General features: G+C 41.4%; 1 protein-coding gene and 1 long non-coding RNA gene across 7 annotated transcripts in view; both read right to left on the reverse strand.

Moving 5' to 3' along the window:
* The window catches only part of LOC110528894 (oocyte zinc finger protein XlCOF6-like), a 680,129-nt gene that overhangs the window by 4,205 nt on the left and 658,332 nt on the right, over positions 1 to 17,592 (reverse strand). For 5 of the 6 annotated variants that reach the window (XM_036951163.1, XM_036951159.1, XM_036951161.1 and 2 more), the window contains one exon: positions 4,937 to 5,185. In XM_036951163.1, coding sequence (XP_036807058.1) covers positions 4,937 to 5,039 — 103 coding nt within the window. In that variant the 5' untranslated portion in view covers positions 5,040 to 5,185. Of the gene's footprint in view, positions 1 to 4,936; positions 5,186 to 8,292; positions 8,436 to 17,592 lie in introns of those variants that run through there. The other variant, XM_036951160.1, reaches the window with a different exon arrangement.
* LOC110516780 lies at positions 15,443 to 16,404 on the reverse strand. Its single transcript, XR_005037315.1, has 2 exons — positions 15,908 to 16,404; positions 15,443 to 15,538 (listed from the first exon to the last, which is right to left on the reverse strand). It is a non-coding gene; the product is annotated as an uncharacterized LOC110516780 (long non-coding RNA).

The raw sequence follows: 17,592 nt of genomic DNA on the forward strand, positions 1-17,592 counted from the left end.
CCAGCCACAGTGTTCGATTTCAAACAGGCTTTACGGCGAAAGCACACCAAACGATTATGTTAGGTCAGCACCTAGTCACAGAAAACCATACAGTCATTTTCCAGCCAAGGAGAGGTCTCATAAAAGTCAGAAGTAGCGATTAATTAATCACTAACCTTTGATGATCTTCATCAGATGGCACTCACAGGACTTCATGTTACACAATAAATGTGTGTTTTGTTCGATAAAGTTAATCTTTATGTCCAAAAACCCCATTTGAAATTGGCGTGTTGTGTTCAGAAATGCATTGTCTCAAACAAACATCCGGTGAAAGTAAAGAGAGCCACATCAGAAATACTCATCATAAACATTGATAAAAGATACAAGTGTTAAACATACGAATACAGATAAACTTCCCCTTAATGCAACCGCTGTGTCAGATTTCAAAAAGGCTTTACGGCGAAAGCACACTTTGCGATTATGTTAGGTCAGCGACTAGACACAGAAACCCATACAGCCATTTTCCAACCAAGGAGAGCTTCACAAAAGTCAGAAATAGCATTAAAATGAATCACTTACCTTTGATGATCTTCATCTGGTGGCACTCCCAGGTCTCCATGTTAGACAACAAATGTTTGTTTTCTTCGATAAAGTTAATCTTTATGTCCAAATACCTCCGTTTTGTTGGTGCGTTTAGTTCAGAAATCCAAAGGCACAAAGCGCACTCTCGAAAAGTCATAAAGTACAATAAAAGATGGTAGAAACATGTCAAACGATGTTTAAAATCAATCTTCAGGTAGCTTTTGTCATAAATAATCAATAATATTTAAACCGGACAAAAGCTTCGTCGATGGAAAAGGGTAAACAAGAAATGCACGCTCCCGATCACATGCCTGGCTCATGGATGGAAATTTCCACTGTCCTCTCATTGAAAGCGGTGTAGCTCCCTCATTTTTCAGAGTAAAAGCCTGAAACAATGCCTAAAGACTGGTCACGTGTTGAGGAAGCCATAGAGATCTGAAACAATGCCTAAAGACTGGTCACATGTTGAGGAAGACAGATTTCCACTGGGTCCTAAGTCTTTGTGTGGTGGATAGGCTTTCAATGGAAAAACAGCCTTTCAAAATAATAGTACTTCCCACCTCTCTTTCTATTCTGGTTAGAGCCAGTTTGCACTGTTCTGTGAAGGGAGTAGGACACAGAACTGAACGAGATCTTCAGTTTCTTGGAAATTTCTCATATGGAATAGCCTTCATTTCTCAGAACAAGAATAGACTGACGACTTTCAGATGAAAGGTCGTTGTTTCTGGCCATTTTGAGCCTGTAATCGAACCGACAAATGACCCAGATACTCAACTAGTCTAAAAAAGGACAGTTTTATTGCTTCTTTTATCAGCACCACAGTTTTCAACTGTGCTAACATAATTGCAAAAGGGTTTTGTAATGATCAATTAGCCCTTATAAATGATAAACTTGTATTAGCTAACACAACATGGATCACAGGAGTGATGGTTGCTGATAATGGGTCTCTGTACACCTATGTAGATATTCAGTTTTAAAAAATCATCCGTTTCCAGCTACAAGTCATTTACAACATTAACAACATCTACACTGTATTAATGGTCAATTTGATGTGATTTTAATGGACCAAAAAAACATACTTTTCTTTCAAAAACAAGGACATTTCTAAGTGACCCTAAACTTTTCAACGGTAGTGTATGTATTCATTTCAGTAGACTGTATGGGAAGGGGAATCAAACTATTCTAAAACTGGGTAGGAGTCAAAAACTAATAAGAGGCAAAAGTGGTGAAAATGATGAGCTATACCATCCTCCACTCAACATCACAAGGGTGATAGTAGAATTTGTGTTTAAAGTAATGACTAAGATATTTCACCCTGAAAATGTATCACTGTGTGTAGAAAAGGCCCATGGAGTTGGTGGAATAATCCTTTAATTCATTGCCATTTACTCAGCTGGGCCAGGGGAGCTTTAATTAGGTCAGGTGGAAATGTCCGACAGATCTCAACTCCATAAAAGGAGGAAATTGCCATCGCCTGATCTCGCTGCTTTCTCTTCCTTAACTCCATCTGATCCAGAAGTTCTGTGCGTCCATGAATCCACACTACTCAGTAAATATACCACTTTATGGTTAAAGGAATTCCTGCCTCAGTCTCATCCATTCCTCTGTCACCTGACACGTGTTCACCTTCACTGTCAGACATCCTACCTGTCCAGCTACCCACACAGATTCCACTAATCTTTCACTGTGTGTGAACTCCATTTGACACATAAGACTATAAGTTGGTAATATGTGCAGCGTTGGCAGGATATAATTAGAACACTGTGTTCCTTACAGGACATTCTGTCCCCACCTTGGAGAGGAGAAACTGTTAGGCTTGCAGAAAATCATGAAACATGTTGCAGAATATGATAAACAATGTAAGTGTACAGTGGAACAATACAGCCATCCTAAAGCGGGGTGGGGTTCTCGACTGATGTGTGTATAAAAGATGGGCTCTGAACTTGAGAGGGCAGAGCTCTCTGAATAAAGAACTGATCATTTGTATGCTGGGACTCTGTTTATTAAAACTTAGAGCCTTACAACCTCTAGGATACAGATGGAGTTATAAAATAGTTCAGTTAGAACATTGGGATAGAAATTCTCGTGACAAAGGGGATTAGTAACTACACAGACTCATTTCATAGAACTTCAAAACACTGGCAGTTTGTCTACTCCACTTCTTTAGTCTACACTCTGATCACTCCAGATAGCCCAGTGAATAAAACAAATGCTGACCATACTGTTGTCATCCATACAAGTCTTAGTAGCATGAAATAACGTCTACAATGCATTCAAAAAGGATTCAGACCCCTTGGCTTTTTGTTTTTGTTACATTACAGTCTTATTCTAATTCTCATCAGTCTACACACAATACCCATAATGACAAGGGCAAAAACAGGTTTTTAGAAATAACATGAAATATTACATTTACGTAAGTATTCAGACCCTTTACACAATAGTTAGTTGAAGCACCTTTGGCAGCGATTACAGCCTTGAGTCTTGTTGGGTATGAAGCTACAAGCTTGGCACAATTGTATTTGGGGAGTTTCTCCCATTCTTCTCTGCAGATCCTCTCAAGCTCATGGTTCTTTAGGTGCCTTTTGGCAAACTCCAAGTGGACTGTCATGTGCCTTTTACTGAGGAGTGGCTTCCATCTGGGCACTCTACCATAAAGACCTGATTAGTGGAGTCCTGCCGAGATGATTGTCCTTCTGGAAGATTCTCTCGTCTCCATAGAGGAACTCTGGAGCTCTGTCAGATTGACCATCGGGTTCTTGGCCACCTCCCTGACCAAGGCCCTTCTCTCCCCGATTGCTCAGTTTGTCCGGGTGGCCAGCTATAGGAAGAGTCTTGATGTCTCCAAAGTCCTTCCATTGAAGAATAATGGAGGCCTCTGTGTTCTTGGGACCATTAATGCTGCAGAAATGTTTTGGTACCGGTCTCCAGATCTGTGCCGACACAATCCTGTCACGGAGCTCGACGGACAAATCCTTCCACCTCATGACTTGGTTTTAACTCTGACATGCAGTGTCAAATGTGGGACCTGACATAGACAGGTGTGTGCCTAATCATGTCCAATCAATTGAATTTACCACAGGTGGACTCCAAGTTGTAGCAACATCTCAAGGATCATCTCATAGCAAAGGGTCTGAAAACTTATGTAAATAAGCAATTATTATTTAAAAAAATTACATTTGCAAGAATTTCTAAAAACCTGTTTTGGCTTTGTCATTATGGGGTATTGTGATGTCATTATGGGATATTGTGATGTCATTATGGGATATTGTGATGTCATTATGGGATATTGTGTGTAGATTGACGGGGAAAAACATGTAATCAATTTTAGAAGAAGGCTGTAAAGTACCAAAATGGGAGAAATGGGAAGGGGTCTGACAGCGCCCTTGGAAAGTATTCAGACCCCTTGACTTTTCCACATTGTTATATTACAGCCTTATTCTATAATTAAATAAAAAAATATCCTCAGCAATCTACACACAATACCCCATAATGACAAAGTGAAAACAGGCTTAGGCATTTTTGAAAATGTATAAAAACAAAAAAAATTAAAACAAGAGACTAAAAATTGAGTTCAGATGCTTCCTGTGTCCAATGATCATCCTTGAGATGTTTCTACAACTTGATATATACAAAATATTAAATATCCACTACTGTTCAAACGTCTGGGGTCACGTAGAAATGTCCTTGTTTTGAAAGAAAAGCACATTGTTCATCCATTAAAATAACATCAAATTGATCATAAATAGAGTGAAGACATTGTTATTGTTGTAAATGACTATTGTAGCTGGAAATGGCAGATATTTTATGGAATATCTACATAGGCGTACAGAGGCCCATTATCAGCAACCATCACTCCTGTGATCCAATGGCATGTTGTGTTAGCTAATCCAAGTTGATCATTTTTAAAGGCTAATTCATCATTAGAAAACCCTTTTGAGGGCCTCCCTGGTGGCGCAGTGGTTAAGGGTGCTGTACTGCAGTGCAAGCTGTGCCACCAGAGACTCTGGGTTTGCGCCCGGGAGGTCCGTGGGGCGACGCACGTCGTCCGGGTTAGGGAGGGTCTGGCCAGCGACTCCTGTGGCGGGCCGGGCGCAGTGCACACTAACCAAGGTTGCCAGGTTCACAGTGTTTCCTGTATGCCTAACTTGGTGATTGAGGGTATTAAACATTTTCAGCATTCTTGAGACAATGTGTGGGCAAAGGCAGGCGTGACAAGTTTTTAAATGTTTTGCTTCGCTGTGACTTTGAGTTGTTCAGGGATGTGTGATGTCAGAATTACAGAATTCAAACAAGCAATAGACTGGTCATAACCTATGGAGGTCTAATATATGAAGATAACCATAACCACCATAATGAAGATAGAACCAGCTCTTACCATGACTAACAGTTGTCCTAATCTTCTCCTCCTCTTCTTCATCTTTAATGTTTACATTCAGCTCCAGTGTTTGACTGCAGTCTTCCAGCTTCACTGATGCCATCTCTGGATCCTGCAGTGCAAACTGGGCTCCACTGTCACAATCAGGACCCAGTAACTGTAGGTTTCTACTCAGTGTGGAAGGAGAGTGGCAGGCTGGGTTTGTCCTCACTGTTGATGTTAACAGCCTCAGACTTAATCTGAGTCGGTCTGTAGTAATAAAGACAAACGGAAACAAAAGTTATTGTCTTGACAGTTCTGGCACTTTATTCTGTAAAAATATTTTCTATTTTTTCATGTTCAATTATCTAATTTCAGTCGATCAGGTAGCTAATCCTGAACAAAACATTTATTCACATTAGACACAAAGTACACATTTTAAATTGCACAACATAAGTGCACTTAATCTATCGTAGATTCCCTAAATTCACATAAATGCATAAATGACTCAAGATCACAGTACAAGATAACAGTATGTTTCAGGCAGCACTATGTACTATTTTCCTGAATAACCTTGTCTTCCCTGTATTATTTCACTCACAAAAACCAAATGTATTTCCCATTCACACCATATTAAGAATTATATGGGGTCGTACAGTGGCAAGTCAAATTCAAGGACTTTTCAGGCACTAATATTTATTTACTTGAAGCCCCGTGTGAAAACCCTGAATTATAGATAAATATAGAAACAACTGAATGTGTCTGAATATTAGTACACATGTAAAGAACTGATAATCATTACATTCAGCTTCAGAACTGTAGAGCAACTGAAATGTTCTCTCTCTGATGAGGCACTACCTGCACTGAAGTCCGTTGATGCAGACCTCCTATGGTATCATGGAGGTCCGCAAACAAACGTTTAAGGTGCAGGTCTGTCTAATTCAGTACTAAGAAAATAAAACAAGAAATCCCTATTAACTTCTACCACACCCTCCCCTTCCCCCCAAAAACCCTCCCACACCCCCCAATAAACTATATCAATAGATCCCTTTCTGTGTTTGCAAACATGGGGGTTTACATCATGCTGAGACAATCCACCCCCAGGTTATCCAGCTTATCAAAAACCATACCGACAGTAACATCTGTTACCCCCAACAACTCTGCTGCAGTTTACAAGATAACTTTAAACCTGGTATTTCTGCTTTACACAATCCAAGTTGTTGATAAGCTTACCACTGAATGCTATGAAGTAAATTGTATTCACTATTAAAGAATCCTTTGTCACAGCATATTTATGGGCACAAGATGAACAGGCCTCGAAACCATGTCAGGCCTAGTAGAAAGACCAGTTCTAACAGTAGGTCCTCTTACTACGGGACCAGCCATGGAAGCTCCATCAGTCTGCACTGTAGTTCCACCAGTCTGTCAGCCTCTGCATATGATATACATCAAGACAGATTCTATATCTCTGAGCATCTCTCTGCACCTGGAATCCACCAAATGCTGCTCTTTGTCCTCCACACAATTGCAACACTTAACTGTCACATTGCTCCAACATTCAGCATAATCAAGTTCCCCACCACACTTGGCACATATTTTCACTCAACAGCTACATGTCCCATTCTTTGGCATTTAAAAACACTGTGATGATTCACCGTTGCTGATCCAGATTCAACTGTTCTGCTATGGAACCCTGACCTGTTTGGACGTGCTACCGGTCCCAGACCTGCTGTTTCCAACTCTCTAGAGACAGCAGGAGCAGAAGAGAAACTCTCAATGATCGGCAATGAAAAGCCAACTGACATTTACTCCTGAGGTGCTGACCTGTTGCACCCTCGACAACCAATGTGATTATTATTATTTGCCCTCTTGGTCATCTATGAAAATCTCCATCCAGCCCAGCCAGAAGAGGACTGGCCACCCCTCAAAGCCTGGTTCCTCTCAAGGTTTCTTCCTTGGTTCTGGCCTTTCTAGGGAGTTTTTCCTAGCCACTGTGCATTATTACTCCCTTCAATTTAGCATCAGCTCCAGGGTCATGGCTTCTGAGCTTCGTCCCATTATGATTTTCCAATTGAAGAATCTTCCCTTGCTGAACCTGACTTGCACAAGATATTAACAATCTACCATTTTCAATTGTTTATTTCACCTTTATTTAACCAGGTAGGCTAGTTCAGAACAAGTTCTCGTTTACACGGCTGCATCCCAGTTTAACTACACCTCTTTTTATGGCCTTGGTTAATCAGGGTGTGAATGAGGCCCTGTGGTCTCCTCAAACACCATCCCAACTTTCCACATTATTACTCGAGCTCCCTACCTTGGACCTCTGGAGTTTCTATACTACATGCGCCTCTGCTTCCAGTATCATTATCTCTGTTCTTCTTATCCCTTTCCACTACAGAACATTCACATACTAGGCCCTCATCCTCCCGCTCCATATCATCAGAACTGTCCCCCACATTGATCGCATTCCAGCACAGCTGTTGCTTCTCAAACTCTCCATTTCCATTGTTTCATTGATTTTTTTTTATTTCACCTTTATTTAACCAGGTAGGCTAGTTGAGAACAAGTTCTCATTTGCAACTGCGACCTGGCCAAGATATAGCATAGCAGTATGAGCAGACAACACAGAGTTACACATGGAGTAAACAATTAACAAGTCAATAACACAGTAGAAAACAAAGGGGGTGATGCAAAACTCATTCCATTGAGGGCCAATTCTCATCAGGTGTTCCTTTCAATTAAAACCTAGACAATCAGATGAGGGGAGTTCCTTTCTAAATAGTGACCTTAATTCATTCATCAAGTACAGGTGTTGAGCGAAAACACGCAGACACTTTGACACGTGCTCCCATTCATTCGCATTAATCGACGCCATTCCATGCAGTTGGCCTCTCTCTACAAATGGTGAAGGATAACTTCAGTTAGCTTCCCTCTATTTTGATTTTCACCACGAGAAAACTCCTAGAAAGACGACCGAAACCGTTGAAGCCGCCATTTGACTTGCCTCTTCTGAACCATCCTGATCTCGCGATCTTACATTGACGAAACAGTGTATGTAAACTCGCGAGAACAGGATGGTTCGGACGAGGCTATTTACCAGCTCATAAACATTTTACACAAAACCAAGAACATGTAAAAACGAACTAAAATAAGTGGAATCTTTATGAAATGACTTTGACGAAAATATGTACATACACTCAGATAAACCCAAAGTCTGTGACTTGTAAAATCGTTTTTAATCACGTTCTTCACTCACTCGGTTAAGACTCCAAAATAACACATACAATTAAAACCATTACCAGGCGTGAAACGGATTTGTTACCTAGCATGTTATATATTCTTTCGACATTAGAAAGTTTAAACATGCTATTACATACCTACAATGAAACATTTGAAACGGACACAACCACTATCGACACAACAGCACAGCGCTGTCGATTCGACCCGGAACTTCCTGTTCCCCACTACGACAGTGCATCAGCGTCATCTTCTTCTCTGGTATACTGACATTTACACAAATATAACGTGCCTGGCGCCACCTACTGTAAGGTTAATAAACTGTAGAAGAAAATACATTTCCTTTACGGAAAAGGGGAGGGGGAACAACGATATCAAAACCAAATACATAAATAGATAAATAACAACATCCCACTCGTTCAGTCACAGTCCTATTCAAATCACATCCCTACACAGTCTCATGGGCCTCGTAGGGAGGAACATCTTCAGTCAGTATTCCCTGCAATCAGTGATGTAAAGTACTTAGGTACAAATATTTTAAGTACTGTGTCAGGAGTTTTTGGGGGTATCAGAGTGAGCTGAGGGTTGTCAGATTGTCAGTTCATATCGCTCTCGGAGCCACACTGGCGGAGGAGGAGGGTTGATTCAAGCGTTCTGACCTCACAACGGCAGTCAAGCATCCAAGATAACTGGTTAGCATTGGCTAGCTTGCTAGCTACTTTCAGTACAAATGAGAGAACTCTGACCGTTTTACTCGCCTTAGCAGAGCTGGTTAGGCTGTGTTCATGTTATCCAGAGCATTAGTGACTAACTGTGCTACACGCAACAATTTAATTATGCTTTTTTTTGCCGACGTTTACTGACACCGGCGGTATTCAAGGGGTGTTGAGCGTTCCTTTTTCATCAATTATTCTGCCCTCTGGCACTTAGACCAGAGTGCTCTGAAATTGGAGTATATAGCCAGAGCGAATTTAGGAACGCACGCCATGACTGTGTTGGAGTGTGCCCCTGACTATCCGTACATTTAAACTACAAGAAAAGCGTGCTGTCTATTTCTCTAAATATAATGAATTTGAAATTATTTATACTTTTACCTTTGATACTTATGTATATGTCAAACCAAATACTTTTAGACTTTTACTCAAGTAGTATTTTACTGGGTGGCTTTCACCTTTTCCTTGACTCAAGTATCTTTACTTTAACTCAAGTATGACAATTGGGTACTTTTTCCACCACTGCCTGCAATGCTTCCAATGTTAATTCCTGAACTCCCAAAAACCTTTCAGCCACACGAACAATTAATATTTACCATCGGTATCCTTCAACTGGTAAACGACATTATGAATCTCAACAGGCTGCGGGGCATCCACTGCCATAGCGTCCTCAGCACCAATCACTCTTTAATCTATTTCCCGCGCCTCCCAGTAGGAGAACTACTGTACAGTTTCTTGATGTGGATGTTCCCTGATATAGTAAAAATTGACACATGACATTTCGGTGTTATGAAACTGATGGACCCTATTTAAAAACATTTTATATATATATATATATATGTGTATTTATTTAACTAGGCACAAAGCATACATGACAGGTTAGGATAATTAAAGTGGCAGGTTAGGACAATTTAAGTGGAGGTTAGGAGACTGAGGTTAAGGTTAGGAAAAGGGTGAGGGTTAGGGATTTGTTTACCATGCAGGTTTGGATAACGAATGTGGCAGGTTATGATAATTAACGGTGGTTATGAGACTGAGATTAAGGTTAGGGAAAAGGGTTAAGGTTAGGCATAGCTACAATTCTACAGTTCTCAACAACTGTTGTACCCAACGCAAAAGAAACGGTTAAGGACCAATGGGGAGCATCAATTGGTGTAAACTTGATATCATGAAACACCCGATATTAGAGAACGCCCCTAATTGCCGTCTGCAATTACACACTTCTCGGATCAAGGGGCCAGGCTTCTAGTCTATTCGCATGCTTTCCACTGTGCTCAGATGGCATTTTCGGTACTGCAGTTCAGCTGAATCATGGCCCAATTCCCATTGACGGCAAAGTCAATTTCTTTTTTAATTAAACAAGACAAATTACTCATAAAATGTGTAAACAAAACATTCATTGAATTATTCAAGTAATTGCCGTGGTCAGTTTTTTTTCCCATCACTCACAGCAAAGGTTAACCATTTCAGGTTCATGATATGAGGTGGGTGAGATTATATCACATGCAGATGCTGAAGGGAAAACACACCTCTTGATCTGCGTGTTTATAATGTAGATCAAGGAGCAGCCTTGTCTCATAGACTAGATGTAACAGAGTAAACATAAATCCGGGACTCTCAAAATAGTGTGATATGTTACATTATGGTTCCATAAGACAGAAGGTTACTTAATACATGGAAAATTGGTGGTGGTGTACTGTAACAGCGATCTGAGCAGGTTGAAAGTATTGACAACAGTGACATATTGTTGGTGACTGTGTGCTCCTTCATTAGTTTTGTGTTTATTATTATTTTACTTCTGGTACCCTCCTACCTGAGAGGCATGAGGCCAGTGTGGCGTTGCACTGTTAAAATCATCCCAATGTGGAGATGAAACACCTGTGTGTTACAAAGCCACATGCTCTGTCCTCTCTGCTCTACCTAGGTGTTTTAATGTGGGAAACACAGAGATAATACTAATACCGAGAGAACCACTGCTCTACCTAGGGTAATACAGAGATAATACTAATACCGAGATAACCACTGCACTACCTAGGTGTTTTAATGTGGATAAAACTAATACAGCGAACCATTGGACATGCATTTTCCATTATGCCATTGTGTTTACCACTTCAGCTCCTTACATTGTACATTTAAAGCATGTACAGGGCATCCCTAGACTTTTTCCACATTGTGTTGCTTAACAGCCTTATTCAAAAATTGATTAAATGCATTTTTTACTCCTCATCAATGTACACACACAATACCCCATAATGACAAAGCGAATTTAGCAAATGTATAAAATGCATCAAATTTATTTAGCAAATTTATTAAAAATGAACACCTTATTTGCATAAGTATTCAGACCCTTTCCTCAGACTCAAAATTGAGCTTAAGTGCATCCTGTTTCCATTGATCATCCTTGAGATGTTTCTACAACTTGACTGGAATCCACCTGTGGTAAATTTAAATGATTGGACATGATTGGAAAAGGAACACACCTGTCTATATAAAGGTCCCACAGTTGACATTGCAAGTCAGAGCAAAAACCAAGTAATGAGGTCGAAGAAATTGTCCGTCGAGCTCCGAGACAAGTTTGTGGCGAGGCACAGTTCTGGGGAAGAATCCCAAAACATTTCTCAAATCTCTGTTGGCTGGGCTCCCCGCTTGTGCCGTCAAACTCCTCTCCCACGTTGGGCGCAAACCTTTTAAGGGCACCCGAGTGGCGCAGCTGTCTAAGAAACTGCATCTCAGTGCAAGAGACAACACTACAGTCCCTGGTTCGAATCCAGTCTGAATCACATCCGGCCGTGATTGTGAGTCCCATAGGGAAGCGCACATTGGCCCAGCATCGTTTGGGTTTGGCCAGGGTCGGCCGTCATTGTAAATAAGAATATGTTCTTAAATGACTTACCTAGTTAAATAATGATTCAGTTAAAAAGTGGGATGCATGCCAGCAAAGCCATTACACAACACAATACTAAACAATACATTAATTGCACAATAACGGTGCACACAAACTGTTAGGGCCTACATAAAGCTGTCCCAACAACTTACCACTGCTACACCTGGCTATCAACGGAGCCTTGTCTGGCAACGAAACAGTTCATTCATCCTCATTTCCTGCTTTTAAAATGTACTGCTTTTAAAAAAACATGGCTGACTGACTTAAACAAATGTGGTTTCTACAGACAATTGAGATGTACACACTATGGCATAGGGGGACGAAAAGCGGATTAGAGAAAATCTGTAATTTCGAATAAGACATTAATGAGCGAGCTAGGACGGAGTCAATATAACTATTTGTGCAGCCCTTTTGAAATGCAAAGTGACAGAATTCAGAACATGGACCATTCTTAGTGTTCTCCCTGTACACCAAGTCAGAACCGTAGGATAAATAAAGGGGCATATATGCAGACAATGGCATATTACATAATTTATGCAGCAGCATACAAGACATTGTTTGACTCACCTTGTTGTGCTGTGATCACTTGAACAAGAAGGTTCAGTCGTGGGAATATTTTGTCATCAAAGTCTGGCATTCTCTGGATTTATGGTGCTTTAGAGACAACTGGGAACTCAGGAAAAAAATGATGACGTCAGTGATCTTCAGGTTGTAGCTGTAGAAAGAGGCCCAAGTTCCCAATTTACAATTCCGAGTTGGAGGAAAGTTCAAAACATATTTTCCCAGTCGAAGCTTGCTTTTCCCTGAGTTCCCAGTTGTCTTGAACTCACTCAAGTCAGATTTTGCAGTACCGAGTTAAAATCAAATCAAATCTTTGTCACATACACATGGTTAGCAGATGTTAATGCAAGTGTAGCAAAATGCTTGTGCTTCTAGTTCCGACAATGCAGTAATAACCAACAAGTAATCTAGCTAACAATTCCAAAACTACTACCTTATAGACACAAGTGTAAGGGGATAAAGAATATGTACATAAAGATATATGAATGAGTGATGGTACAGAGCGGCATGGGCAAGATACAGTAGATGGTATTGAGTGCAGTATATACACATGAGATGAGTATGTAAACAAAGTGGCATAGTTAAAGTGGCTAGTGATACATGTATTATATAAAGATGCAGTAGATGATATAGAGTACAGTATATACATATACATTTGAGATGAATAATGTAGGGTATGTAAACATTATATTAGGTAGCATTGTTTAAAGTGGCTAGTGATATATTTGACATAATTTCCCATCAATTCCCATTATTAAAGTGGCTGGAGTTGAGTCAGTGTGTTGGCAGCAGCCACTCAATGTTAGTGGTGGCTGTTTAACAGTCTGATGGCCTTGAGATAGAAGCTGTTTTTCAGTCTCTCGGTCCCAGCTTTGATGCACCTGTACTGACCTCGCCTTCTGGATGATAGCGGGGTGAACAGGCAGTGGCTCGGGTGGTTGTTGTCCTTGATGATCTTTATGGCCTTCCTGTGACATCGGGTGGTGTAGGTGTCCTGGAGGGCAGGTAGTTTGCCCCCGGTGATGCGTTGTGCAGACCTCACTACCCTCTGGAGAGCCTTACGTTTGTGGGCGGAGCAGTTGCCGTACCAGGCGGTGATACAGCCCGACAGGATGCTCTCGATTGTGCATCTGTAGAAGTTTGTGAGTGCTTTTGGTGACAAGCCGAATTTCTTCAGCCTCCTGGGGTTGAAGAGGCGCTGCTGCGCCTTCTTCACAATGCTGTCTGTGTGGGTGGACCAATTCAGTTTGTCTGTGATGTGTACGCCGAGGAACTTAAAACTTACTACCCTCTCCACTACTGTTCCATCAATGTGGATAGGGGGGTGTTCCCTCTGCTGTTTCCTGAAGTCCACAATCATCTCCTTAGTTTTGTTGACGTTGAGTGTGAGGCTATTTTCCTGACACCACACTCCGAGGGCCCACACCTCCTCCCTGTAGGCCGTCTCGTCGTTGTTGGTAATCAAGCCTACCACTGTTGTGTCGTCCGCAAACTTGATGATTGAGTTGGAGGCGTGCATGACCACGCAGTCGTGGGTGAACCGGGAGTACAGGAGAGGGCTCAGAACGCACCCTTTTGTGGGGCCCCAGTGTTGAGGATCAGCGGGGTGGAGATGTTGTTGCCTACTGGGGGCGGCCAGTCAGGAAGTCCAGTACCCAGTTGCACAGGGCGGGGTCGAGACCCAGGGTCTCGAGCTTGATGACGAGCTTGGAGGGCACTATGGTGTTAAATACCGAGCTGTAGTCGATGAACAGCATTCTCGCATAGGTATTCCTCTTGTCCAGATGGGTTAGGGCGGTGTGCAGTTGTGTTGTTGAGATTGCATCGTCTGTGAACCTATTTGGGCGGTAAGCAAATTGGAGTGGGTCTAGGGTGGCAGGTAGGGTGGAGGTGATAAGTTGATTTGAGCGCGGCACAAATCAAGCTTCATTGACAGCACGGCCAATGTTGAAATGTTACAATTTTAAACTAGGAAAAAAGCCACTTAATCTTAGACTTGAGACCACAGAGCCACTCCAATGAATAGCAGGCTAATGATTGCTTTGCAATGCTTGCAGTTAGCCACTGATTCCTTCCAAACCACTCATTGTTGAATTTGTCATTTGTTTTGTAATGTTTATGTCCAATGACGATGAGTACCGATACCTTTTCTCTATAATTTCTCATTATTTCTCTTCATATGACAAAGATTAAAAAGGATTTGCCAGTAGATTGTCGACTTGATTCATGATGATGACTGCTAGCTCAGATGTTGAAAGTACGATGTTGACATGATCAGTCCAATCAAAGCGACTGTAGAAATAACATGATTTTACGTTATTTTATCTGTGTACAATGACCTTGAGCCTTATTGGATGGGAACTTCTAATGTAACTCTCTCGCAGCACCCAAGGGGCTTGAATTTTCAAGTTCTACCCTTAGACTTGGCAGTGATGTATTGTCCCCATGAATGACAAAACCCTGAGCCAATCACAGCGCTAAGCTCAGTATTTTCTGCTGGCTTGCCCCACCTCCACAGAAAGCACTGATGTAGGCTTAAACACCTGCATTTTGGAGATGCCTTACTCAAGAAAACCAAATAGACCATGTTTGTATGCAGCTTTATTAACAAGTCAATAACACGTTTTTTGACATTGTTTGCAAACAGATACTTTATTTTCTCACTGTTTTATTGCTAAAACTGTGGTGCTCAAAACAGGTGGCTCACCTGCCCTGAATGATGGGTCTCCACTGAACTTATCTAGAACACTGCAGTCTGTCTGGGTGTTTAACCTTCCCAAGATCCCCCATGTCACCCTGCTCCTCCGTACATTCCACTGGCTTCCAGTCGAAGCTCACATCCACTACAAGACAATGGTGTTTACTTACGGTGCAGCAAGAAGAACTGCCCCATCTCTACCTTCAGGCACAAACTCTGGATCCCAACCTGAGCACTCAGTTCTGCTACCTCTGGTCTCATGGCCGTCCCACTGCTACAGGAGGTCAAGCAACCTCTCAGCCCAGTCTAAGCACTTCTCTGTCCTACTGTCAGATCTAATATGAAGAACTGAATACAACCATAAGAACCATTCATACTGTCAGATCTAATATGAAGAACTGAATACTAAAGAGAAGAAGAGGTTGACCAGTACATATTCATGTAACTTTATTTTTCATTGGCAGATCAATAAAGTTTGCTTCAATGCAGTTATCCAAACACATTCATGATCAGTAACTAAAATAACTAATCTAGTTTGAAAGACAATTAATAAACACATGGATTCATTTCATAAACTGTGTATCATTAAATAAAGTTGTAAAATAATCCCCCCAAACTAATGGTGAAAAGTGATCATCTCTATCTGATACATGTTAGGGGCGGAAGGTAGCCTAGTGGTTAGAGCGTTGGGCCAGTAACCAAAAGGTTGCAAGATCGAATCCCTGAGCTGACAAGGTAAAAATCTGTTATTCTGCCTCTGAACAAGGCAGTTAACCCACTGTTCCTAGGCCATCATTGTAATTAAGATTTTGTTCTTAACTGACTTGCCTAGTTAAATAAAGGTTCAATAAAAAAAGTGTCTACTAGCTCCTTCACACAGAATACTGCAGAGGGAAAACCTGGTCTCAGAGCAAAACGTATTATATATTACAAAAACATCCGTGCCACTCCATTTAGTATGGATTTCACATGACTGGGCAGGGGCTCAGCCATGGGTGGGACTTGGGAAGGCATAGGCCCACTTGGGAGCCAGGCCCGGCCAATCAGAATTAGTTTTTCCCCACAAAAGGTCTTGATTACAGATAGAAATACTACTCAGCCCCTCCCCCCACCACCTCGGACAATCATGCAGGTGAAGAGGTCCTGGGCTGCCGTGGTTACATGTGATCTGCAGTTGTGAGGCCGGTTGGATGTACTGCCAAATTCTCTAAAAGGACGTTAGAGGTGGCTAATGGTAGAGATATAAATATTGAGTTCTCTGGCAACAGCTCTGGTGGACATTCCTGCAGTCATCATGAGAATTGCACATTCCCTAAACTTGAGACATCTGTGATATTGTGTTGTGTGGCCTTTTATTGTCCCCCAGCACAAGGTGCACCTGTGTAATGACCATGCTGTTTTATCAGCATCTTGATATGCCACACCTGTCAGGTGGATGGATTATCTTGACAAAGGCTGAAATGCTCACTAACAGTATATATAAACAAAGTTGTGCACAACATTTGAGAAACATTAGCTTTTTGTGCTGGATCTTTTTATTTCAGCTCATGAAACCAACACTTCACATGTTTAGTTTATATTGGAGGTCCAATGTAATGTAACCTAACATAGATTAGGGCCTCATTTATTTCAATTGACTGATTTCCTTATACAAACTGTAAATCTTTGAAATTGTTACGTTTAGATTGTTGTTCAGTATAATACGACTTGAAGGACGTATCGTATGTTAAGAATTACAATTCATATGTTATTTCACGCATTGCTATTCATACATATTACAAGTTCGTAACATATTGTATGATATGTTACGAATTCCAATTTGTTGTTGCTGACGTTAGCTAGGTTAGGGGTGAGGGGTTTAAGATAGAGTTAAATGGGTTTAGGAGAAAGGGTAGCTAACATGCTAAGTAATAGCTAAAAAGTAGTAAGTAGTTGCCAAGTTGCTAAAAAGCTAAAGCCCTCCGTGATGAGATTCAAACACTCAACCTTTGGCATGACGTTTGAGTTTACACGCCCACCCTTCCACAGAGCAGGAGTAAGGCTTCTCTCCTACGTGTAAACGTTGGTGTGTTTTTAAGCTGCCCAGTTGAAACTCTCCCAACAGACAGAGTCAGGCCAGGCTGAGAGGGAAGCAGTACCACCCAGTCAATTGGCAGACTAGTGTTTGTTTTCAAAATGAGAAGAATAACAGAGGGTATTCAACACCAAGTGCAAATCTTTACAGTAGAAGCCAACAAAACACACCAAAACTGACAAGGTGCACACTGATTGGTAGAGTAAAGAGAGGCTAACATTCTATAACGCTCCCTTTCCTCTGCACAGTTCTCTCACAGTGAGAACCAATAGGATTACAGTGTTCTATGCTTTCTTCATTTGATCCAATTACAACTTCTTTTATGAGATGAGAATTAAGTGATGGAGTGACTTTATTCTTAGCTGGTCAGAGAACCGATGAGGCTTTTCTCCTTGACCTCACTAGGCTAGGGGTCACTATTTTCACCTCCGGATTAAAAGCGGAAAGGGATAAGACCCAGATCCCGTTCCCTATGGCTAACACTAGATGCGAACAGTCTTTAGACATTGT

This window comes from Oncorhynchus mykiss, chromosome 18 (assembly GCF_013265735.2).
Source record: "Oncorhynchus mykiss isolate Arlee chromosome 18, USDA_OmykA_1.1, whole genome shotgun sequence".
NCBI classification, from domain to species: domain Eukaryota; kingdom Metazoa; phylum Chordata; class Actinopteri; order Salmoniformes; family Salmonidae; genus Oncorhynchus; species Oncorhynchus mykiss.